This window comes from Alosa sapidissima, chromosome 15 (assembly GCF_018492685.1).
Source record: "Alosa sapidissima isolate fAloSap1 chromosome 15, fAloSap1.pri, whole genome shotgun sequence".
NCBI lineage: Eukaryota > Metazoa > Chordata > Actinopteri > Clupeiformes > Clupeidae > Alosa > Alosa sapidissima.
Genome location: NC_055971.1, coordinates 20,404,708 through 20,431,463, shown reverse-complemented (window position 1 = coordinate 20,431,463; position 26,756 = coordinate 20,404,708). Strand labels below are relative to the sequence as shown.

The following is a 26,756-nucleotide window of genomic DNA, read 5'->3' as shown; positions in this document are numbered from 1 at the left end:
CAGAATGACAACTTGTTATTCCAAAAATAAGAAAAAGAGGCTGTTCTGGAAGACGAGGACTGATTGATCTGTCCTACACAAGCTGGCCTTGGTGCCTGCGTCTCTGTGTGCTTGAGTGTGTGGCAGATCATGTTATGTTCCAAACTGTGAGGAGGAGGTCGCTGTTGGCAAAGCACCAGTACTCAGGAGATGGTGATGGGAAGAGCCAGGGGCCTGTGGGGGCCGACCTGCAAAATCGTACAAAATAAAATTGAACATCACCTCAAAGTACACCTGAGTGGATGCAAGAGCCCCTCAGAGGGTGGCACAAAAAAACAGAGAATGCGTTCTTGAACCGTACTTTGTTTTTAACCTGCTATCTAGTCAAACAGCTCACATTGCCACCAGTTTGGAACGGAACCAAGGATGCGTCATCAACAGAGGGTGTTGCAAGCATACAGTAAACAAAAGTTACTGCGATGCATAAGCAGTCTATAGTATACTGGTATAATTTTCACTTGAGAGCCATTTTTGTTACTTTTAATGAAAGAACATTTGTGGAATTAGATTTTATGTGATGACATTTGTCTAGTTTATACCTTTTGTCCTTTTAAAGTAGTGTGTTGCAAACTTTAGCACCCAAAGGAAAACTTTAGCACCCAAAGCAGGCATTTAGCTGTTCCAACTCACCAGAGATGGCACTGGCTGGTCGCTCTGGCGACGCGCCGCCACTGAAGCCTTGCTGCTGCCGCTGGAATGCCTCGAAGTTTACAGACGCATCATCCTCCGCGAGTGTGTGTGGTACCTGCCCGTCGCCCGGACGACAAACCTCAAACCGAACCCAACGGTAGCTGTAAACCAAGATGCATTAGTCAGAAAATACACTGCATAGGAATATATTCCATTAATGCAGTAACACACACACAGCTGTTGCAGGGTGACCAGTCAGTATTCACACACACACTACTCACGCACGCATGCACACACACACACACTCGTAACTTACTTGCTACACTTGCGTGCTCCAGGGCAACTCTGAATGAGATTCTGGATGGTTGGGTGAGAGTAGCCAAAGAAGTCTGCTCCAGATGGCACTATAGGGACCTGTGGCTTACCCCTACAGAGAGTGGTTAGACAGACACGGACAGAGATGAGAGGGGGAGAAGGAAGTAAAAAATAAGAAGGGAAGGAAAGCTATTCATCTCTCTCTCTCTCACTTTCTCTATATATACAGTTAAGAACAAAATGATTCATACCCCTGGCAAATATTGATGTAATGTTGATTTTCTCTTGAGTAATATGTTTGTTCTGACTGAAAATGACACTGCCACATGCCAAAAGGTTGTAACACAATGTGGTAGAAACATAGAATAAAAAAATAATCCTTTTTTATCTTTTTTTAACATTTTTATGAAAAATGGCATGTCCAAAATTATTCATACCCTTTTTAAATAATCAATGAAAACATCTTTATTTGCCATCAAAGCTCTCAAAATGGTTCTTCACCTCAAAGTACACCTGAGAGGATGCAAGAGCCCCTCAGAGGGCGACACAAAAAAATGGTGTTTGTCGACAAACAGAGAATGTGTTCTTGAACCGTACTTTGTTTTTATAATACCTACCAAGCCTCTCCATGTCTCCACAATGATTGTAGACCGCACCTTTTTAGCAGCAATCTGGGTTTTGAGGCAGGAACGATTATTTGCCATCACTCTGGCCTTGTGTTCACTTTTTTGACGGATTGAGGTCTGGACTCTCGGCAGACTGCCTGATCTTTTCCACCAAAAATCTCAATGTAGCCCCTTGTTTTAGTGTTACCGTTTACTTTGAGAAATTCACCAGGTCCCATTGCCTGAAAGACACCCAAAACGAATACATTTCTATAGCTATTCTCCACATTGTGGATGGTGTTTTGGTGCTTGAAATTTGTACTCCCTCTCAAAATGGATCACTTGTATCTTGGATGCTGATCATGGATCACTCTTCTCCAAACATGCACAACTCAGCTAAACCTTCATAAGGGCACACCTGGACATTTTTTAGCTTTCACTGGATTTTTTTTGACATGGCCTGAGATTGGCATACAAAAGAAACATTAAATTCCAATGACAGCATGTCCATTTCAATTGTGGGGGCTAGAAAAGTATTCTTTTGGGATGTTTTTCAACCAGGGGGACCAGGGGCCTACTGCACAAAACTAGGATAAGGGATTAGGCCGGGATATCTTGGTTATCCTGGCTCAATTTATCCGTGATCCAGTTGCGGGATAGGGGGCAGCAGGATATGTTATAAGTTATATGTTATAAGTTACCATGGCGATTTATTCTGTGGCGCTAGCCTGCTCCAGACCAGGCTAAATTCCAGGATCTATTTAATCTCATCCCTTATTTCAGTCAGCAGTTACCACAAACGGAAACCAAGTTATTCCATTGCCCACCACACTTTATCACATATAACTAGACCCACTGTCATTATTTAAACGTCTGTGATCATTAATTAACTTTTACACATCGCCATTCCCGACCTGTCATGCCACAATGCGACGTCACGGGAGCACCGTAACCATTGTGCGCATGGTTGTCGCGACAATAGTTGCAATATTCTCCTAAACAGAGGTGTTGCTGTTTGTTGCTGTTGTGAAAAGGCTATCGCTACCTACGTTACACCGTAGAAGAAGCAATGAAGCCGCTCTAGTTGCCATGGTGAATCAGTGAATCTGTGATCGGTGGCGGGGTCTATTTGAGGGAGCCGCGAGCACGCACTTATCCAGGATAGGTTTCACCTGGCTTGATGAATCCGTGTCTGCTCATCCTGGCTTGGTCTTTGTGCAACCAATTAAGCCTGTACGCTCTTGTTTTAGATTCATTGAGCGCAGCTCAGTAACTTATCCCGGATGTCTTAATTCTGCTTTTGTGCAATAGGCCCCTGGTGACCTTCTCAAAGTAAACAGTAACACTAAAGCAAGAGGCTACACTGAGATTCTGCTCATATTCTTACTTAACCTGTGGTAAAAATTAAGTATTAATCCAAAAAGTAACTCACTCAAAAAGGCAAGCTGACCGCACGACGCCGGAGACAGGTTACAAACACCCAAGCATCTTAGGCAAGCATGAGAGCAACAAGTCTATCGCAGACAAAGTCTTACCATTACTTATAGAAAAAAGTGTTCTTAATGGATTACAAAGAAATAATAGTGCCAACACAGGTGTTCATGATGGATTATAAAAAATAGTCAAAGAGTTGTCATGATGAGAGATTAGCTGTTACTAGTTCTGACTCCCTATGGGAGGTGGACTTCAGGTCATGGATAAAAGGAAAATCAAAAGTACTTTTCCCTTTAATGTCTACATGTCTTTAAAGTGTAGCCAGTTGGACAATAACAACCCTATTAATCATTAAACAGCTAACTAATGGATTTTTTTGAGCACTTTGGTCAACCACAGGTTGTTTTAAATTGTGCTACATAAATAAACTTGATTTGACTTGACTATTGGAAATTTTCCCACAAACCCACCCATGTCACAAAACAGGAAAGCAGCTATCTATTCCTCTGGCAGCATATCAGACCCATCCATCTCTGTGTGTGTGTTGCTGTACCAGTTAAAAATTGACACTTCATTCACGATCAAGGTGATTCACGCAGCTGGGTGAAATGTAAGTACAACTGCAGCCGCTTGGGGGCAGCATAGTCTGCTGTGGCGTTCCACGGTCGAACCGGACGGCGCATTCGACAGCAAGGGCTGTGATTGGCCGAGTTTTCAGCGTTTCTCTGTGTTTTTAGCAGCCCCTGCAACATGCTAGTCCACTGTAGCCTAAGCTTTGTACATAATGTTTAACATAGTTTTGGATTCAGTGGCAAGATTTCTTGATTGTACAGTGCCTGTCTCTCAGTAATGTTTTAAAATGAGAGCTTCGTCAGCTGGCAGTAGGCTACTTTGTCGGTAGTCATGAGTTCGCTTGCTAACAGAACATAAATATGCTGCCCAGAAACCTTGTGAATAGTTCTGATTTTTTTTTACTACACTAACGAGGTTGAAATATAGCCTTTGCCTACAGCATCTCCTTAACAGTAATGTTAACAAAATGACAGTATTCATATGACAAGGAAAACGAATTCGGTCACTCAAGACTGTGCCACAGCAACCAGTGTAGGCTAGTCCTACCCAATAGGCCTACTCGAGGCAGATAGCGTTGTCTGACGGTCGAGTGGGTTAATGCGCGTATTTCCAGAACAGGTCTGCAACTTTCAGGCAGTTCTGAGTTCGAATCTAGGCAGGAGCAGAGCCATATAAAGGCCTAGGCCTATTGTTATCATTTTTTGCAAGGTGTTGCTCCTGGCAATACTTGTTTATAAGACGTTTGGTGATTGATAAATATATGAATTGATAGCTGTTTTTGGGACACGTTAAACGTTCTTTATAATGAGCGCATACGGGGAGTAAAACGACTGTTACGCGCTGTTACAACTGTAGGCTACAATGATTGCAATACAAAAATATGTGCGTGATTGTGATTTTTTGCACTTTTGCCTCATGTGTTTTCAGGTTTGAGGGCTTTTTTGGCAAGATTGACCTTGGTAGACTCTGCATATGTTATTTCTCCGTATGGAAAATAAAGTCAATTTTCGACACACGTCTGTTATTAGTTCTATAAGAAGTGTTGCTTGTTAAAACATGTGACTATAGTGAAACTCAAATGATTTTAGAAATATTTAGCCAAAGCCAAAAAGTGTTAGAGAGGAGCGACGCCGGTGCAGTTCAGATGTCTTCTTAATTTTCTTTATTCTTTAGTAAAAGGTGCAGAACATTATTAAACTTTAAAGACAGAATACGCACGCAGGCACAACTAGGCTACTTGTTGTTTTCTTTTACTCGGCTATCTATAGGGCCTATATGGTTATCAGCACACAATGTTGGGCTAATTCACTAGTTATGGATATCACAAGTTTAAACAACGAAAACAGAAAGGATGGAGACAGCAAAGCTAGAGGAGTTATTCCAGATGGGCAAGAACAAGGTAGGCAATTGGTGTGCTTGTCAGAACGTTAGATTACAGCTGTTTAAAGCCAGACGTCACGGTACGCTAGAACAAAACTAAAGGTAACTTTAGCTATAGGGCTGTATCAATTTGTCCAAATTAATAGGTCATCGTAGACGATATTGTTATGCTATGTAGGCTACTTTTTTTGCAATGCACGGACCTAAAACCGGGAAACGGACAAATATTGTACACGCGTGAATTTGTTTTTGAATGCATATTGATCAGTTGTTAACTAATAGGCCTACTGTAGGCCTAGAAGTTGCATTTGAAAATGTTACTGTTGTAGGCTGTTTGTTTTTTATTTTAAAGTGGTTAGGACCATTACACACCAATTTTGAATAAGCCATACTGCAATACCGATTTCATGGTTGCACCATGCACATGTTCGCCGATTATGTGGCCCTCAGTAACCTATAAATTCAATGATGTGGCGCTCTATGAAAATGAGTTTGACACCCCTGCTCTAAAATATCTGTCCTGGCCTGGTTGCACCGGATTGTGGCCAAACGACAGAAGCGCGGAGAACCCTCCTTTGTCTACCAAAAAGTGTTACTTTGTGCCCCGCGCTCCCCCACTGCTTGTGAAAGAAGGGGGTAGGGGAGGGGGGCTTAACGTGAAAAAGCTTAGGGCCCGTCCACACAGAGACGCTTTTTAGGTTAAACGCAGAGGTTTTGCTTCGTCTTGGCCGAGCGTCCAAACGAATCCTGTAAACGCACTGCCCGAAACCGCACTTTTCTGAAACCTGGTCCCAGAGTGGAGAAATCTGAAACCGTAGCCCGTTTGAATTCGTTTAGACAGCGAAACCGCACATCCTGCTTGCGTATCGATGATGTCACCTCAGCTGCCCTGGATAATGCATTCTAGCTACTGTCAGTGACGCGAGAGAACTTAAGTTATTAGGAAAGTGCGGTGTAAGTTCAGGCTACATTAATTTGTGCGTAGTGCCAGTGTCATTCATTTATTTTACATGTCTTACAACATATATACATGCATTCACAGTCGAGTGAAATCAGATATAAGCATACAAAGACGCTTAGAACTCACGTTAAGCCGATGGTAGAACACTGATTGCAAATGCACGATTTGATTTGATGCAGGCAAACGTATTGTTACTAACGAACCAACAGCTTCATACACCAAGCTGTAAGGATGCTCAACTCTCTCCCTCCTCTCCCCCCTCCACCCTCAGCTACATAACATCCTGGACATTGGACCCACAATGGCCGCCTGCACTACTCCACTTGCACACTTGTACACTTTACAACTTGTTGTTGTTGTCCTGAAAACACAACACTTCTGCTGCTCTTACATAACTTGCACCACTATGCCACTTTCTTTCTTACTTAGGTCAAACAGAACTACCCAAGCATTTTATTGACTGTCTATGCACAATTTCAACCAAATTTTGCTGCTCTTATTTTTTCATTACTATATGTGCCCTCTTATTTACTTACTTTTTTGTTTACTTGAATGTTATGTTTGTCTGTGGACTTAAATTGGTAAAATATGTCTTGTCTTCACCGTGGGATAGTGAGAAACGTAATTTCGATCTCTTTGTATGTCTGGAACATGTGAAGAAATTGACAATAAAGCTGACTCTGACTTTGACTTTGACTTGACTTTGAAGGTTTTATAGCAATATTAAATGTGGCGACAGAATAGCCTAGAACTTGGGTAAGCCTTGCGTTTAGTGATAGCCAAAACTAATGTGAATCACGGACTACAACCAAAGAAAGTAAAGGTGATTAGTAGGCCTACCTGCGTTAGCCATATAAAGGACGGGACTGCACCCTTCACAAACCGTAAAATAAAGTTTATTAGTTTTACAGTTGACAGTTCACCATCAGTCCACACAAACAATTCTGGTTTCCTTGCACTAGCCATTTTGTCATAGCTTATTCTGTCTGTTTGTAAAGCACAAACTTTGGTCAATTTCTGTAAAGAAACAGTGCCACCTATAGGCCTGGGGTATGAAGTAACGTGTTGAGTCGTGTTGAGATGGATCCGTTTGGACGCAAATATTCTTGATGCGGTTTCAGGGAAGACGGAGGAAAAAAAGATCGGTTTCGTACGTGTGGACTAGCCCTTAATGTCCCAAAACGGCAAAGTCATAATGGTAGGCTACAGGAAGTGGGGGGAGGGTATGGGATGACCAGAGCCGTCTTCGCTGTGCTATTCAGAAAGCATCTTATTGTCTTTCCAGGCGCACACAGCTCGTTATAGCCCAGGCATGTCCAAAGTCCGGCCCGGGGGCCAATCACTGCCCGCGGTCAGATTTCATACGGCCCGCAGCTTCGGTCTTATAATGTATTATTTATGGCCCGCCTGCACTGTCAAACAGAATAAATAAATCATAAAACTTGAAACTGTAATTCCTCCTTTCACCAAATGGTGGCAGCACCACTTTAATACTATCAGTCTCTGCATTGGTGCCGCGAACCCCTCTCCGCTCATTTCTGCCATGGCCACTGCAAAGAAAACCAGGAAAGTTGACAGTGAGGGCCGCCGCTTTCAAGAGAAATGGGAATTACAATACTTCTTCACTGAAAATCAAGGCAATTGTGTTTGTCTAATTTGTAAAGAGACGGTTGCCTTGTTTAAGGATTTCAACGTAAAGAGACACTACCAGACTAAACATGCTAACACATACGACAAGCTAACAGGGAGTGACCGTGCTGAAAAAGTGAAGAAGCTCCAAGCTTCACTGGCATCACAACAGCAATTCTTCACGCGGGCCTATGAGTCAAAAGAAAATATCACCAAAGCAAGCTACGAAGTGGCCATGTTAATAGCTAAACATGGCAAACCTTTTACTGAAGGTACATTTATCAAAGACTGTGTTATGAAAATGGTGGAGAACATTTGCCCTGAGAAGAAGCAAGAATTTGCGAATGTTTGCCTGGCACGTAACACTGTGGCACGGAGAGTTGAGGACATATCGGCGGATATTCAGAGCCAACTGGGGGACAGGGGAGAGGCTTTTGATTATTTCTCATTAGCCTGCGATGAAAGCACAGATGCATCTGACACTGCACAGCTACTGATTTTTTAAGAGGAGTTGACAATAACATGAACATAACAGAGGAGCTGCTGTACCTCCAAAGCATGAAAGGCCAAACCAGAGGATCGGATTTATTCGTTTCTGTTTGTGAAGCTGTTGATGATATGAAACTACTATGGAGTAAAGTTTCTGGGATCATTACCGATGGTGCGCCTGCCATGGCTGGTGAGCGAAGTGGATTGTCCACACTGATCTGCAATAAAGTCAGCGAAGAAGGAGGTAACGCCATTAAACTTCACTGTATAATTCACCAACAGGCTCTCTGCGCCAAACATCTCAAATTTGATCATGTTATGAAACCAGTGGTAAAGGCAATCAATTCTATTCGCTCTAAAGCATTATACCACCGACAGTTTCAGCAGTTCTTGCTTGACATCCAGGCTGAATACGGAGACGTAATATATCACAACGATGTGAGGTGGCTAAGTCGGGGGTCCACACTGCAGCGATTTTTCGCTCTCAGAGAGGAAATTGGACAGTTGTTGAGTGAAAAGGGGCAGCCGATGAAAGAACTGTCCGATCCTGTATGGCTGGCAGATTTGGCTTTTTTGGTTTACATAACGAAGCATCTGAATGCGCTGAATGTTAATCTTCAAGGACGAGATGCAGTGGTGAGCCAGCTATACGCTCACATCAAAGCCTTTGGAACCAAGCTGCAACTTTTCCAGACACTTGTCCCAAACAGATCCCTGCACCGCGCACTTCCCGGCTATTATTGAAAAGGACATGCTGCTTTTCTCTTCTCCCTTCTCCGTGGACCCTGATGATGCTCCTCCACAGCTGCAGCTGGAGCTCATTGAGCTGCAGTGTGACGATGAATGGCGCGGCAAACACCAGCAGCTTTCTCTTGTTGACTTTTACTGCAAGCTGGATAAAGACAAGTTTCCAGAAATGCGAACATTTGCTAAGAAAATGCTGAGCTTATTCGGCTCCACATATTTGTGTGAGCAGACATTCTCTGTCATGAACTTCAACAAGAACCGATTGAGGTCAAGCCTAAGTGACTCCCACTTGCGTGACATTTTACGCATTTCAACCACTGCCCTCAAACCAGACCTGGCCTCTTTACTGAAATCCAGATCTCAGTATCACCCTTCTCATTAGTGTCAGCAAGTTATCTGTTTCTTGATCAGTCTGAAATTGAGTATTTTGAACGGTAACATCTGTCACTATCAACAGTGAAAAGCAAAAAAAAACATTTATGCACTTGGATTTATGGTACTTATTTTTTATTAAACTCTTGAGTAAGATTTGGTTATTACTGTTGATGTTATGAACCTGTAGATGTGACACAAACTATTATTTTCGGAAATATATTGTAAATGACAAGAGCAAAATTCACTTGTTTTAAGATTTAATAATAACAGACAACTTTGCATTACTTATAACTCCTGTTTTAAATGTTCATGAGGCAAAGATATTTTTAAACTCATGTAAATTTAAGGTATTTCATACAGTTTGTTCAATGTTATCTGACTCTCCAGATATGAATGAAAGGCAGAATTTGTGTTTTTAGAGTTGTTCACATCTGCCTGAGTGGCTTATATTTGGTTATTTTGTCGTTTGAAGAGATAATTGTGACAATGAAAATTGTTTTATAACAGTGTGTATTTGCATGAAACTTTTGTAGTTAAAAAATGTCCGAACAAACTATTGGCCCCTGGGCATCTTCACTTTATCAAATCTGGCCCTCTTTGCAAAAAGTTTGGACACCCCTGGTATAAGATATATAAACTCACGCTATTGTATTATCATATATGTTTGGTAATGGCTCAGCTTTCTCTGATTGTTCTACGGACTTGAAAAATGCATCATGGAAGCAGTAAGTCAAGTCGTATCAAAAATAGTAGTGGCAGAACTCCAAAGTGACACCTTGTGGTTGTTTGTGTCAACTGCAGTTTGTGCCATTTCTGCTGAGAAAATGGGGTGCGTGATTCCTGAAGGAACCCGTCCAAACTTAACGGGGACCCACTGTAGTTACCGGATGGCCGTGATGGCTTTCAGCAGGTTGGTGTGACATCCGAGCGCTGAAGAGGCCGCTATGGAATTCTGGGGGTCATCTTCCGGAACAATCTCAAACTGGGGATGAGGGATCAACGCATGAATGGTACATAAGCATGCACGGTGACACATCTCTTATCAAAACTGTGAGCAAAGATTAACATCAAACTGAACCTTCAGTTCTACACCTGGTGATCTATTGATAACACATGTGGTCTATCACTCTGTGTGTGTGTGTGTTTTTGTGTTGGGTGGCTAGCCCTCATGTACTTGATATACCCACATGTACTCAGTTCAAATTGCTGTAAAATCAAAGACAGGGTTTGTGAGAGATATGTGTGTGTGTGTATCCCTGTGAGTATATCTGGATGTGCTCATTACACGGTGGGTGGTTTACTGACCCGCACACACTTAGATGTGAGTGTGTACTCAAGATCAAAGCCATTCCCAGAAGCTGTATGGTCAAATAATGTGTGTGTGTGTGTGTGAGTGAGTGAGTGAGTGAGTGAGTGAGTGAGTGAGTGAGTGAGTGAGTGAGTGAGTGAGTGAGTGAGTGAGTGAGTGAGTGAGTGAGTGAGTGAGTGAGTGAGTGAGTGAGTGAGTGAGAGAGAGAGAGAGTGTGTGTGTGTCTGTGAGTATATCTGGATGTGCTCATTACATGGTGGGTGGTTGATTGACCCCACACACTTAGATGTGAGTGTGTACTCAAGGTCAAAGCCATTCCCAGAAGCTGTATGGTCAAATAATGTGTGTGTGTGTGTGTGTGTCTACCTACCTGAGGGCCAGTGCCTCCATCTTTGATCTGGCATGTGTACAAACACTGCTGGTCTGGACTCTTCATGCTGGCAAACACACGCGTACTGCAGAAGCCCACTGGATAGATAGAACTCTCGTCATGGAAGGGAACACGGTCTGTGATGATCTTACACAAACACACACACCACATATTACACCCCCCCCCCCCACACACACACACACACACACACACACACACACACACACACACACACACACACACACACACACACACACACACACACACACACACACACACACACACACACACACACACACACACACACACACACACACACACTTAAGCGTTATTATAGGTGGAGGTAAATCATTTCCAGTGCTCTGTAGGAGAAGAGATTTTACATTTCAATGGGATTCAGATAGTTAAACAGAAACAATTCAAATGGAATGGATCAAAGATCAAATGGAAAAAACATTAAACAACCGCAACATTTTTCATAACCGTGTTCCACAGGCATGAATCACAACAAGGCCAAGAGGCACAGCTGGAAACAACTGATCATCTTCCCACGCTGCCTACTGTTTGTCCTCCTCAGCCCAGCACAAAAGGATCAAGTGAGTCTGTTTGCCTATCAAGCTAACAACCACTCCACTATCTCAAACATCCAGGAGGCGAGTAAGTTACTGAGGAGGAAGAAGGCAAGCCCCCAAGCCCTGCGGGAGCCAGGGCCACTCCTCAGGATGTTTTTGCTACCTTTTTTTCACTACTATTTCCTGTTATCTTATACTGTGGGCCATCACAAGTTGATAATGACCACCCCCAACTCGGTCCCGTTTGGTCTCAGGGGCCCAAAAACACCCTTTTTGGGAAAAGCTTTTGGCGGAATTATACAATTGTGAATATTAAGGTACTGCAGCTACATAAATGGTCATATAACCCTACAATTTTGCATGGTGTATCCTGACACATAGGGGAAACTGACAAAAAAAGATTCTGGGGATTGCTGCCTTTTTGCTGTCAAATATCACCCTCAACATACCCTAAAAGACAAAACAAATGTCTATCCGCCTGACAAATTGTCATTAGTGATAATCTTCAAACATTTTATTATACATATCATTGCCTCCAATGTACATGAAAAACTTCCCAAGTTTGTAAGCTTCAATTTAAGTCCAAGATGACCTGTCTATCTGGGCGGGGTTCCATGTTCCATATGTGTTGTGCATGCGCATTACTTGAAAAGAACTAGCTCCAGTTATGTGAAGGTAACGATCTCTTAAACATGTGAAAAACGTGAACTTGAAGAAGTGAAAATTGAACAATATGAACTATGAATATTGAACAACTTCAAGCTACATCTATAAGTGTGAACATGCTTAACAAAATATGGCAACAAAACATGGGAACTAAAAACGTGCATTATAAATATAATCAGTGGGAGCCCTGTGCTTGTTTCCCTGCAACAAGAAGGTTCCATCTGGGGGTGATGGAAGACAGTGACACCCTCAGTGTGTTTGAAATGTCCAGTGGATTGTGCAATTTGGTCTTGCAGTCATTGCCGAAAACCCGGCCTCGCATAGATACATGGTGTGAAATGGTAGCAACGTTTTCAGCGCTTTTACGGCTATCTCGGGATATTCTGCTTTGGTTTTGATCCAAAAACCCGCCAGAGAGGTTTCCTCATACACACTCTTAAGACCACCGTCATTTGCAATTTCGATCAACTGCTCTTTCTCCTGCACTGACAAGTTAGGACTATTCAATATTGACAAATGGGTTGCGGACCCACTCATTGGTTTGCCGTGGATCTTTGGAGGATGGGAAGTAACGCTCCCTCCTCTCTCTCCTACTCAAGCGAGTAGGACGCATTTCACACTGCTCCTGCTTCACCTATCCTTTTAGCAATTTCCACTCTTTTTCATTCTTTTATTTCATTTACAAGCTAGTTTAGCAAAAACAGTGAAACCAGTACATTTAAATCTGAAACTTTACTGGTTAGTTTTTTACTTTAAATGAGCCAGCAAAGTCAACGAGCAAAAACTGAACGGCAATTCACCTTGAAGTTGGATTAAAACAAAATGCGCTCCTCCGGCCAGAGACCCAGGAGATCATGCCGAAAATGTACTGAGCTAGAACAGAGGATTTCTACTTTGGAATCAAAGATGCATGCCCTTACATCAACGACAGATGAACTACGAGAGGCATCTCATGAAGTGAGTACAGCAACTACTGGAAATGCAGAGAATGTAACCCAGCAGTCTAATATCACTGCTAATAGAGCAGATGAATGCATCGACCTCACAAAGGGAAATGTGAGTACAGAGCCTTGGCACAGGCAAGGTGCCAGACCAAAAAACAAAAAACGTAATACAAGAACAGTAATTACCTCAACACCAGTAAATTCAGATGTTAACTTCAGGCCTCGTATCAGAAATACAGAAAGATCAGCAAACTACTACAGGGCTTGTGGTCCTAAGGGAAGCTCACAACCCCTAACACTATGGAACAGATTTGAATGCCTCCGGGACGTGAGAGAGGAATTTCCCAGGGAACAGACCCAAAGCAGGCAGCGATCAAACCACAACAATAGAAAGCACAGGGCACAGACAAGAAGCAGCACTCGACACCTATTCATCCCACAACCCTCGTCCTAGGCGACTCTGCTGTGAGACATATAAATGGGGAAAGGATGATTGTATGTTGTTTCCCAAATGCTTCAGTGTCTGACACAAAAAACAAGCTTGCAGAACTGGTGTCAAAATATGCAACTATCAAGCGCATCATTGTGCATGTTGGAGCAAATGACATCTACAGAGAACAGCTGTATGTCAAAGAAGATTTCAAGGAACTTTTCTCAGCCCTATATGAGCTTGGAATACAAATTTTCATCAGTGGCCCACTCCCAGCAGAGGGAAGCTTTGTATTTTCCAGACTATTCAGTTTAAACACCTGGCTCGCAAAAACATGCTTTTCAGTTGGGATGAATTTTATTGACAATTTTAACCTTTTTTGGAATCGCAGGGAATACTTCAGACCAAATAGCACAGAGCTGAGTTGGACTGGGGCCAAGATCTTAACCGAATACTATCACCTCTCTCTCTTGCACCCAACATTTTTTCTGCCAACCTTGAGCCGAGCCTCTGATAAGCGCTCAGTGGCCATACAGACGGAACAAGCGGATGACATCAACAACTCAGCTAAACCAAAACACTCTGCACAGGCTGAAACAGAGATATGCCCAACCTCCCCTGCTGTGGGGCCCTCTGATAACCACCCGCTAGCCTCCACTGAAATGCAGACCTTGGAGAAACATAAACAACCAGCTCAACAATGCCAAGCCATGTCCACTGGACAAGATAAGATGGGTGCTGCTAAAATGACTCAAAGTCAATCACTGGCGTCAAACTCCCTGGAATCTCAGCAAACAAATGGATGTGATGAGCATGAGGAGATAGCACCTATCAAAGCTGCTGAGAGGATATCAGAAAGGAAGGGTCATGTTGTAACACCAGTACCAATACCCCTCCCCACCTCCGTCGTCTCCTTGTCACCACAAAGACACAACAACATGGAATACACTACTGGAATACATGCTGAAAGCGGAGCATCTGCAACAAACTTCCCAGAACCTCAGCAGGCAGATGGAGACTCTGGATCAATTTTCAACCCCAACCTCCTTGATTTCCCATCACCACCCACACCCAATCACGTCCCCACCCAATCAAACTCCCCAGGCCACACAAACCCCCCTAATCTCCCATCCCCATCCCCACCCCTTCATCCCACCACCCACTCAAACTCCACAGGATCCCCTGAATACCCATCACCATCCCCACCCAAGCACATGATGTTCCCTGCAAGAATGGAGAGACTGCTACCAGTAGCCATGCAGAGTTTTACTAGCCCAAGATCATTAGCACCAAAGAAGCGAAGGGCACCTCCACCCCCTCGCCCTCCCCCTCCCCGTTTAGAAGGATCTCTTAAGCAGCAGCAACCTCTTAGTTCATTTTCTCAGCCGGCATATAGCATGGAATGTGCAGTGGAAAATACAGATGGCAGCAGCAGGGGACAATTATATGATGACTGTATTGCATGATATTCTCAGGGTCCCTGCAATATAAATGGTACTGACAGTAGTTTTGAGAACGTGCCGGGACCCAGTAAGCCCATGACATTCTCTATTCCTGTATTGACAAGAAATAGAACACAAATGCATCAAGCTTATAGGGTAAACCAGTCCAATCTCCTACCCGTACCACATCAACCTCAGATTTCCCCCATGGATCAGATTTCCCCAACACTTACAGCAAAACTAGCACTCCTAAATATCAGATCTCTTTCAAACAAATCATTCTTAATTTATGATCTAATTTGCACACACAACCTTGATTTTTTACTTTTAACTGAGACATGGTTAGATCAAGCAAACAGTGCTGCTACTCTCATCGAATCAGCTCCCCCAAACTTCAGTTTCTTGAGTGCTACCAGAGCAAATAAAAGAGGTGGGGGGATAGCCACAATTTTCAAGACGTCTTTTCAGTGCAATCAGTCGTCATTCGGTGACTTTACTTCATTTGAATATCTGTGTGCATGCAATAAGTCTTCTCCTCAGATTTTATTACTGACAATTTACAGGCCTCCAAAACATTCAGCTAAAGTTTTTCTTGAAGAGCTAGGTGAACTGCTATCAGTTGTTTGCATAGAGTTTGACTGTCTTATTATATCAGGGGATCTAAACTTGCATGTGGATAATCCTGAAAACAATTATGCCAAGGAATTCATTGCACTAATCGATACTTTCTCCCTAACACAGCATGTACAGGGGCCAACACACTCTTTCGGCCATACCCTCGACCTTGTTATCACAAAGGGTCTCGATGTCTCTACAGCTGTTAAAGACCTGGCCTTATCTGATCATTTCTGTGTGTTCTTTGATGTGTCTATGTCCCCACACACTCAAAACACAGCTATGATGGTAAAAAGGAGAATCATAAATGATCAGACAAGTGCTCTCTTTGAGCAAGCACTTTCACTAAAGTCAAGTCAACTGTCAGACTCTGAAGACTTATTTGATCACTTTAATGCAAAAATGACAAACATTATGGATGACATTGCTCCATTACAATTCAAGAAAGTTAAGGACAAACAGAAAGCACCATGGAGGCAAAATCCAGCAGTTAAACTTCTAAAAAGAGTAGGAAGACTGAAAGAAAATGGCGTAAATACAAACTTCAGATCCACTATGAAATCCATAAAGAGATGCTCCGCACATATAACTCTGAAATATGCAAAGCAAGACAGTCTTTCTTTTCTAACATTATCAATAGAAGTTCAAATAACACTCGTATTCTATTTTCAACTGTTGATAAGTTAACAAATCCCCCCTCACAATTAGCGCCTGAACTTCTCTCAACTAATAAATGCAATGAGTTTTCATCTTTTTTTAAAGGTAAAATTGACAAAATCAGACTCAACATATCTGCTCAATTACAAATTCAACAACCTGAACTTCCAGCAACAGAGGGAAACTAAACTTGATGTCAGAGTTCAGCTTGATAGACTACGAAACACTTGAAAAAACGGTACAGAATCTCAGCTCTTCCACATGTGTCTTAGACACTCTGCCTACCAATTTCTTCAAAACTGTTTTTCACCTCATAGCGGCGGATGTCCTTCAAATTGTAAATGTATCACTGCTGTCTGGCACCTTTCCTAAGTCACTGAAGAATAACCTGGATGCCTCCATGCTAAACAATTACAGGCCCATATCCAACCTACCTTTTATTGGCAAAATTATTGAAAAAGTAGTCTTTAATCAATTAACCACCTTCCTAACATCAAATGGGTATTTTGATTACTTTCAGTCTGGTTTTCGGGCAAATCACAGCACTGAAACAGCTCTCATTAAAGTTTCCAATGACATACGCCTCAACACAGATTCAGGTAAAACATCGGTCCTAGTGCTACTGGACCTTAGTGCAGCATTTGACACTGTTGATCACAATATTTTACTACACAGACTAGAACACTGGGTTGGATTTACAGGCATAGTTATCAGCTGGCTAAAATCATATCTACAAGAAAGGAGCTTCTTTGTTGCCATCGGAAACTGTACCTCAACACCAACGTCCTTGACCTGTGGTGTTTCCCAGGGGTCGATCTTGGGGCCACTATTATTCAACCTCTATATGCTCCCACTTGGACAAATCATTCAAAATAATTTGATTTCATATCATAGCTATGCAGATGACACACAAATTTACTTAGCCCTATCACCAAACGACTATGGTCCTCTTGAATCTATGTGTCAGTGTATAGAACAAATCAACACCTGGATGTCTCAAAATTTTCTTCAGCTGAACAAAGAAAAAACTGAAGTAATTATATTTGGTAAAAATGAGGAAAGACTTAGGGTTGCCACTCTCCTTGACACAAAAGGGTTGAAGGCAAAGGATACTGTTAAAAATCTTGGTGTATTAATTGGCAGTGATCTAAATTTCAACAGCCACATGAAAGCGATAACTAAATCAGCTTTTTACCACCTCAAAAATATTGCCAAACTCAGAGGGCTGATGTCAAAACATGACTTAGAAAAACTCATTCATGCATTTATCTCCAGCAGGAGATAAATGCATGAATCATGGACTGTTAAAACATGGACTGTTCACAGGCCTTCCTAAAAAGACTATTAAACAGCTTCAGGTGATACAAAATGCAGCAGCTAGGACTCTAACAAAAACTAAAAGAACTGACCACATTACTCCAATTCTTAAGTCCCTGCACTGGCTTCCAGTAAGTCACAGAATTGACTTTAAAGCACTATTGCTTGTTTATAAATCAGTAAATGGAGCAGGACCTAAATACTTGTCAGACATGCTTCAGCAGTACACACCTTCTCGTCCTCTCAGGTCCCAGGTGAAAAACCTGCTAGTAAAACCTACAGTTAGAACTAAACATGGTGAAGCAGCTTTTAGCTGCTATGCGGCTCAGCTGTGGAACCAACTTTCGGATGACATTAAAAAGGCCCCAACTGTAACCAGTTTTAAATCTAGACTTAAGACCAAACTGTTCTCAGATGCTTTCTGCTAACTGTGCCGAGTTACAAATTCTGAATCTGCCTTGATAATTATTCTACTTTGTCTTTTATTACTTTTGCCTTTGTTTTTGCTTACTAATTATTCTTTATTTTTAAATGATTTTACCTTGTGTTTTATGTTTTATTTTTACCTTTTAACTATTCTTTGACTATATTGCCCTTCTATTCTATATTCTTGTTATTATTGTTTGGTTTTGTTTATGTAAAGCACATTGAATGACCTCTGTGTATGAAATGTGCTATATAAATAAACTTGACTTGACTTGACTTGACTTCAAACTCATTTGAAAGCGCAATAAGGTGATCACGCACCAGCTGCGAGAGAAAGGGCCCTGCCTCAGTCTCTCCCAAAACCCCCACTACTGTTTGGAACATATCAAATACACCCCGGTCCACTCGTCGTCCCCACAAATCAAGCTTGGCTTTAAATTCAGCGACTTTATCTGCCAGTTTAAAGACAGTCGTCATTCTCCCCTGGAGTGACAGGTTGAGGTCATTAAGCAACCCGAATATGTCACACAGGTAAGCGAGTTTTGACACCCAGTCCTCATCACTAAAATGTGCAGCTAACGGTGACTTTTTTTCTGTAAGAAATCTCTGCAGCGGCTCTCGCAACTCAAACACTCTGGCCAGTGACCTGCTAAAGATGCTTGTTTTTTGTTCTAGCAGTTTAGCTAACTTCGTGTGACACTACCGTTCGCTAAGAAGGTGAAGTGAGCTGACCTGAGGCTGCGCAGCGCTGAAGGCAATATGTAAAAGTGTTTAAGGCGGGACAGACAGACGTAAGAAAATAGACCTTGCAAAATGCAAACATGTGTCCAATCAAACAACTGCATATAGGCCTATGTCATGTAAAAACGTGACATTATTGCGAATTAAATTTAATTTAGTTTGCATGCATTTTTTTTAAACTCATGTCGTAGGCTACGGCCCGGTTAGGAATGTCCCGGCCCGGTGGTTTGGGGACCTCTGGTCTAGAGGACAGCCCTGTGGTCAAAAGGCAGCCTGGACATATTCTGGAGTAAGTGTTACGCTTGCGGTGGAGACAGTGGTGAGGATAGGTGTATGCATGTATGCCTATGAGAGGTCTACGGAGAAGCCCTATGGTCAGAAGGCAGCCTGGACATAGGGCTGCTTGATTATGGCAAAAATCATAATCACAATTATTTTGGACAAAATTGTAATCACGATTATTGAAATAATATAGGAAATAATAGTGAAAAAAAGGTAGCAAAAAACATCCTAAGGAGTGGATCTGGCTCCCGGCCTGTACTGCTGATCAAACTCTGCTTGAATTCCAGGTCTCCAGCTCCATCTTCCCTGAAGTCACCCTGGTGAGCTCCTCATCTACACCTCTTCTACCTTGGTGATTCTCCGACATCTCCTGGGATCCTGAGCATCAGGAACTTCACTAGAGGCCTACACTGCCTCACCCCCCTTTCACTCTGACCATACGAAAACGACTCACAAAATAAAGTGCCCAGTGTTGGGTTTTCACTGGATTTTGTTTTTCTTGTCCATTATTCTTGTCCCACCACTATATGCGTGTTTATGTATGTCTATATAACTAACGATAAATCAATAATCATTAAATTAATTAATAAATAATCAATAAATAAATTAATTAGTCTGACTTTAATATACATGTCTGTCCATACTCAGTATCCTCACCTCTGCTCCACTTTCAACACCACAACACTGGCACTCCTCCATGCTCTTACCTCTCCGAGGCTGTAGACGGTCAAGCCACCTAGCACGATGGGAAACACAGGTCGTCCAGTGGAGTCCAGTGGGATTGGCTGGACCAGCCTCCGTGCCCCTCCCTCTGCAACCTTTCGCTTCTTAGATATCTTCCTGGGGACTGGGGAAGGTGGGAGTGTTGACGGTTGGAGAAGGAACTGCTTGTTAGTTAAATACAATCCTTCATAAGGGATACATTTCTCTTTTATGGCTCTTCACCAGTACATATAAGGCTCCAACAGTAGCCATTTTTAAATCTATATTTGTTCTCAGATGCCTTCTGCTAACTTATCAAATGTACTTTCTTTTATCAAAGAGTTACACATTATGAATCTGTCTTAATTATTATACAAGGTATAATAATTAAGACAGATTCAGAATGTGTAACTCTTTGATAAAGTTTTGTTTTTAATTATTCTTTAATTATATTATGTACTTTACTTTTTTGTTTCTGTGAAGCTCTATCACTCTAAGCTCTAGATCTATGTTTCTAAAGGAGTACCATGCAGACGGATTTGCCGCTTCTTGCAGCTGAGAGAAACCGGCTTCATGAATCTTTGGAAGCTCAAGTCGGCGGCGGTGTGTACGTACAGTAAGGCTCTATGAGTAACTTGACACATATCTCCATCTGGTAGTTCCCTTTTTGTTCTCTCTGCCAAAGTATGCAGTTTTATCTGGTCCAAGTCATCTGTTTTCCCAGTCTTGGCAGGGGAAACAAATTGCATTTTAATTCACTCCGGACATAACTTCTGCTAGACTGTGAATGATCCAAGAAGCTTACAGTACATGCACGACTTTGTGATTGTTTCCTTTAATATGGGAAAGTATGTGTGGGTGTGTGAGGGCTATGGTTTTCCCAGCAGACGCCAATTACGTCAAAGCCGGTGTGACGACACTTGCCCCAAACTGAAAGTGATTCAACACAACACGCCACATTTAACTTCTGCTGAAGAGTGGAGGAGTGAATAAGCAATTACACTGGGCGATGATTAGGAGGCCAGATTGAGTGAGTCAGGTTGGGAATTTAGCCAGGACACCGAGGGACCCCCCACTCTTTGTGATAAGTGCCATGGGCTCTGTAATGACCACAGTGACTTTAACGTCTCATCTGAAAGACGACTTCTCCTGCGGTTCTGACTCAGTGTCCTCTTACCTTCCTCTCTTCCGTTCTCCCTCCCTCGCTCCTTGCGCTCCTTTTTGGGCCTTTTTGGGGTGCCCTCCTCAGCAGAGGAGGCCCCGGGCCCCAGGCCTTGGCCCCCGGAGGCCCCGCTGGAGCCAAAGCCTGCTGGGAAATGCCCACTTCCACTTGGCCCACTGGCAAAGTCGCTGTCTGACACTGACTGGTACTGCAGCAGTGTTTTCAAAAGGAACCTAAAGCCCAAACACAAATGCATTAAAAATGCAATCCAGTCAATGAGTATTCAAAAACAAAACTAGTGCACTGTCCATCTAAACTTGAAATACTTGGTGTTTACAGCTTATTTCATTCATGATATCTCCTGAAACACATTAAAAACGCCTAATGGGTATGTTACAAACGTTAAAAAGTTGATGTTTGCCAGAGTGGGTCTTTAACAACACATTTTGCTTAGCTTTATTTTAACCTTTGCTACTCAAGGGCATGTTTGGTTGTAGTTGTTGGACAGTAGGTGCTCAGAAAATATATACTGAATGAAAAACGACCCCAGAGGGGTGCTCAAATTCTTTGAACAGAGGCAAACATTCAAGGTGAACATACTGTTCAATTTGAAAGATTTTGTGTAAAGATCCAATTCAATGGTGACCCCTCCGTCCAGCGGCCCTGTGTTGGTGGAGAACTACCTCCTCAGACTGTGTTTACAAGTGTTTACAAACTTTTGCGACCAAACTGAAGGCAAAAAGAAAACAGTTTGCAAAGGTCCACCTATGTTTCTTGAATATGAATGCATCTCAGGTTGTATATTACCTTACTTAAAATGTGGATGTGACCAAGCTAAAAATACATTTACTTAAAATTGTCCAATTGCACACACTTTTCCACCTCAACCATAAGTCAAAATAAAAATCTTAATCTGTTCATTTGTTTGATTGTCTGTCTGGCTTCATATGTATATGTGTCCAACACCCATACCTCCGCTCTTCTTTGGCACGTACAAACTTCTCCTCCAGATATGCCACTTCATCACACAGAGCTGCGTTCTCCTGGGGACAAAACAAATAATGTCTGTTAACCCTGTGGCTTTCTGACAAATGTACATCCAGTTTTTTTGAACACCCACAAGAATGAATCACCAGTGAGAATAAGAGCAGTGAGAGTCCAAGTCCATGGTTAACAGCTGCATTACTGAACCCACACCCAATTCGTACAAACTCTTGGCATGATCAACATCCCTTCTAACAGAAACCAAAAGCCTCTCCCAGCTCAACCGTCATAGCCCACACGTGAGAGCATCTTTGTGAAGTTAGTGATTTCTTAGCTAACGTTGGAACAAAAATGAGACCAACAGTGCTCTAATGATGATAACTAAACTGTAAGTGTGGACTGTAAATGAGGAACTGGACGTTAGATTGCCCAAGCTAGCATCTGTTGGTTTCAGTTGAGACACTCAACCTGATTGGTGTGAAAATTAGAGCCATACACCACCATGGTAAACATGTATAGCAGAGTATCACAGAATGTAACAGCTGATTGCTCCAACTCTCCCAAAACGCCTTTAGCCCTAAGGTGCTCTGCCATCACCCACGAAATGTCGCAGGTGTCGACATGCAGTCTTTGTATTAACACTGTATGTCTCCCTGCGTTTACAAACAACCTTCCTCAGTTTTCCCTTTCATTTCCTTTGTTATGGATTTCATTTTCCACCCCTCCCCCCTCTCTCCATTTGAAATTCCATTCAGTTCAATTCCATGTTACCCTGCTTCACGAGTTCACGTTCCAATTTTGCCTTAACACAAGTGAAAAGAAAGCCTGTTAGACGAGTCTCTAGATAGGGTCATTAAGTGCTATGCAGGGAGCATGCAGAAGTCGACGGCACAGACAGGAGTCAGGCAGGATCAATACGCGCACCCCTGTTCTATTCCTAACCAAGGAAGACGCGAGGAGAGAGCAGAGGTGGTGAGTTGATAGCAGGCACCCAAGCAAATGCCTGGGGATAAGTTACCGGACAGAGTTTGACACTAGAGATGTAGCACATTTCATCACGTTTCTCCTGAACTTCAATTTTAGAATGCCATTTTGTCAAAGTATCACTATGAGGTCCATTGCAAATTGCAACATTAAATTTCCATGACACTGTCTTGCCAGACAGCATTAAAGTTAACACTGGTTATCAAGACATGGTTATCAAGGTTATCAGGGTCAGTCTACATGAGGGCCTGTGGCCGAGGACTCACAAAGATCATGGTGCGTGCAGCCTTGCGGAGTCTCAGGTACTTGAGCCGATACTTCTCGTTCTGGTTCTTGCGAGGGTTCTTCTTGGCCTTAGGCCGAACCTCTGAGGCCCCCGATGGGGGGGAGGGCAGCAAGGGCCCCCCAGAACTGGTGCTGGAGAAGGCCACCTGCAGCGCCTGCTGTCGCTCCTCATCTGTCTTCAAAATCACACACACACACACACACACCAGTTTTTGACTCACATAAGCTACACATACTTTTACATGCCCACACAAAAGAACACACTCTTGAATATCACACGGTTGTGCTTAAATTCACATATAAATACATACATGCAAACAATGGTTTGCAGAAAGATGATGACAAAATGATATCACTGCACTTCACACACCCAAATGTAATGCTGTTCTTACAAATGATGGCTGTGCAGCTAAAACATGAGCCAACATGACAAAAAAAATGCAAGGGTGGAAAACAGCTTGACCGTGAATTACACTCTACACTAACCCTTAAACCTCAACACCAATGGACGACCACAAGGTGTGAGTCCTAAGGTTGCTCACAGTGGCTTTTCAGCACTTACCAACAGCGCAAAGACTCCATTCCTGTTCTCAATCCTCTTGAAGCGCCTGCTCCCTTTCTGAGTCTGGAACATAGCAGGAGACTGAGGCAGGGGTCTGGGTGGAGGAATAGGCGGTGGAAGACTGCCGACACACTGTCCTGTGTGTCTGCAGTACTCAGCTGCCACTATTTGACTTTATTTTCATTTTCATCGACTTATGGTTTGAAATACTGGGCAGTTATTAGTTCAGTTACTGTTGAGTTTACGGTTCTTATGCACTCTGTGTGGCTTCAGCATATCAGACCTGTGACTGTGCTGTTGTTGGCCCCTTGCCTTACAACAATGACCCTGGAACCGCATCAGCTGTTACAATCTAAGGCAATTAGCTATACGGTAGCCAGTAAATGTCATGAAAGCCCTTTACTTCAAGTTTGATCATTCTGTTATGAGTAAAGAATCCAGTGATCTCACTCTGAGGTATCTTCTAACCCTTAACAGGAACCAATTATCATCACTCTTTAAACCTTCCAACGAAGCTGTTGGGGCATTTCTTTTTTCTACTGGCTTTCTGTGAGAATTCCATGCGTGGCTGACCTCTAGGACTCTTCACAAGACTACTTACAAGAGCTAATTCTGTGGTTGGAAGGGTGGAATCTCAGTTATGCTGAGCAAGGGTACGTGTTTGTACAACTGCTCTAAACAATAAACAAAAGGCCTCCCATTTATGTTACCGACAATGCCCTTTCACATTAAAAAAAAAGGTAAAGAGAAAGAAAAACTGGCAAAAATGAAGAAGTGATGAATATAAAAGATAACAAAATATAAATGATACAACAAAACAAAACAACAATCACAATTAAATGTGCATGCAATGTCAAGCTTTACATTAAGAAAATCAACCTATTATGTGCTACTTTGAAACAGACAAAGGAAAGCATTGAATGGGTCTCCAGACTAGGCTTACCTCTCGATACATTACTGCTTCCAAGCTTGACTTTGCACTGTTGAGAGAAAAGAGTTGTTCCTGCTGATCAGAAATTAGTTGGATAACAAAATAACTATTTGACAAACCTAAGTCAAGAGGTACCCTTACCCTAGCCCCAAACTATGGCCCACACCATCATGCTTTCTCTATCCTACTGCCCCAATTGTCCCAAGCATGTAACAATGATTTAGAAATCACTATCCTTGGCACTGGCAATGTTTATTGCAAAAACAAAACAGTGGTTGGGTTATCATTATCAAACTGTTGAGTGTACAGTACAATCTTTCAGCTGGTCTTTTGGTCACCATGAAAATAAAAAGTTTCAAGAAATAATTAGTTTTAGAAGTGATATCTGACCATCCAGAATTCATTCTTTGTGATGCCATACAAACATTCACATTATTTACAGGTAATCATGACTGTGATATAAGAGTAATCTGAAGTGGTTTACTTAGACTGTACGAGTCCCCGATCAATGATTCTTTGTTTAATCTCTTTGATGTGCATTGGACGTCCAGCTTCTTCAAGCACGATCTACAGATATTGGAGGGGTGTGTGGGGGCACTTTATTTAGATATGTAGCAAATCACTTTGCATTAACAAACTGCAGTGCATTCATATACTCCAGAGTAAAACATTCTAAATTACAGACCTTAACCTTTGAACTTAATCCTGTGCATCAATATACAAGACCTGATGAAATAGGCCTGGAACCAGGCGTATCTAAGAGCACATGTTTCATTCGCTTGCTTTAGTGAATTGGAGTCTTGTTGTGCAAGGCGTGAAAGTCTGAGATGCCAGAAAGGTATTTCCACTGCCATGTTCAGCAGCCTAACTTACCTGTGCAGCATCCAGCCAGGTAAGATTAGGTTTGTCAACAACATCACTGGTTTGTTCCCTACGAGTCAGTCACAAAGGACATTTCATTAATGTATTCTAACCTCAAGAACAGCGTAGGCAATCCGACATAAATCCATATGATTCCAAATGTCACTTACGCTTCGAGAGTGTCCGTAGTCCCCACTAAACCTGTCATACTGTCCAGGGCAGGGAACAATGAATAACTGCTCTGACTATCAGGTTCCATCTCTGATTCGAAATTCGATAGAGTATTCAATGGATCCATTGCTGCAGGGAGGACCACTTGTGTTACGTTTGTTCATAAAGATTTTAGGTTAAGGGCTAACGTTATAGTTATGCGCTTTTGAGGACATTATAGCTTCCCACCTCCAGCTGGCTCGCTGATTAATCTACGCAGTCATACCGTCTAATGTAGGCTACCAACTCGTAGATATACATGTGATGTCAAACACTGAACATAATACCACTCGATTTACTTTTTTCGATTCCAGAAATCATGGAAGTCCTGCCAATCGTAAGTTACTGGTTAGCTACTCAGCTAGTTAACATTAGCTAAGAGACGGTGTAGAGCTAGGCTATAGACGTTTTAACACGAAGGATGCTCACGTATGAAAAAGACGCAGGCACTAAGCTGCCTGATTATTTCTTTGGTTGAGTTTGATTAACCCAATGACAGTAAGACCTCCCTTAACCACAAAGAATTCAATAACTTATACGCGAACATGCATCTATTTACCAGAGAAAGTCTAATAGGTAGACCGTAGACGGGTTCTGACTTTACTCAAAACTGAACGTCCGGATGTTACGTCAGTTCATAACAAAGCGTCTGAATTTTAACTGTTCTGCTGCCACCTATTGGATTGGATTTTCTCGTAGCCTACAGCTGTCGTTTTAGACTGTATAGAACAATCTATGTTCTTAACACCTAGCTAGGTCCTTTGAAACAGACACTTTCTAATGAGGAGCCACATCACTCAAAAATCCTCCATAGAAATGCTAGGAGTTACTTTGTAACGCCAGATTAGTTACCATTCATAAGAGCTCCATTGTGATCTGCATGAAGTCGATCACGCCTAATGATGCACGTTACTTTTACCCCTTGCATCCCGGGGCACCAATCAAATCTGAGTATCTGATAGCGAGCTAAACTGATGACAACAGCACTGCAACGTTGGAGGTCAGTAAACATTGGTCGTAGTGTTATCCAATTGCATTGAAGTCTGGAATCATTCAGATTGGTCTAGTGTTATCCCATTGCATGTATGCAGTGAGATTTTCAAATGCATGCTTGGTGCCGCCCCTCA

At 42.4% G+C, this 26,756-nt stretch overlaps 1 protein-coding gene across 4 annotated transcripts; it reads right to left on the bottom strand.

Moving 5' to 3' along the window:
• tbrg1 (transforming growth factor beta regulator 1) lies at positions 1-26,275 on the bottom strand. 4 transcript variants are annotated; one of them, XM_042062704.1, is made up of 15 exons: positions 26,189-26,275; positions 25,590-25,719; positions 25,432-25,489; positions 25,043-25,125; positions 24,571-24,607; positions 23,628-23,690; positions 23,047-23,241; positions 21,785-21,855; positions 20,828-21,045; positions 19,656-19,795; positions 10,857-11,003; positions 10,062-10,159; positions 986-1,096; positions 670-830; positions 1-227 (listed from the first exon to the last, which is right to left on the bottom strand). In XM_042062704.1, exons 2-15 carry the CDS (start codon positions 25,715-25,717, stop codon positions 133-135), a joined length of 1,605 nt encoding a protein of 534 aa, XP_041918638.1. In that variant the 5' UTR covers positions 25,718-25,719; positions 26,189-26,275; the 3' UTR covers positions 1-132. The 4 variants fall into 4 exon arrangements, with proteins under 4 accessions (XP_041918638.1, XP_041918637.1, XP_041918639.1 ...); XM_042062703.1 differs by having other exon boundaries at positions 25,590-26,261; XM_042062705.1 differs by lacking the exon at positions 23,628-23,690 and having other exon boundaries at positions 25,590-26,261.
• Between the last annotated feature and the right edge of the window lie 481 nt (positions 26,276-26,756).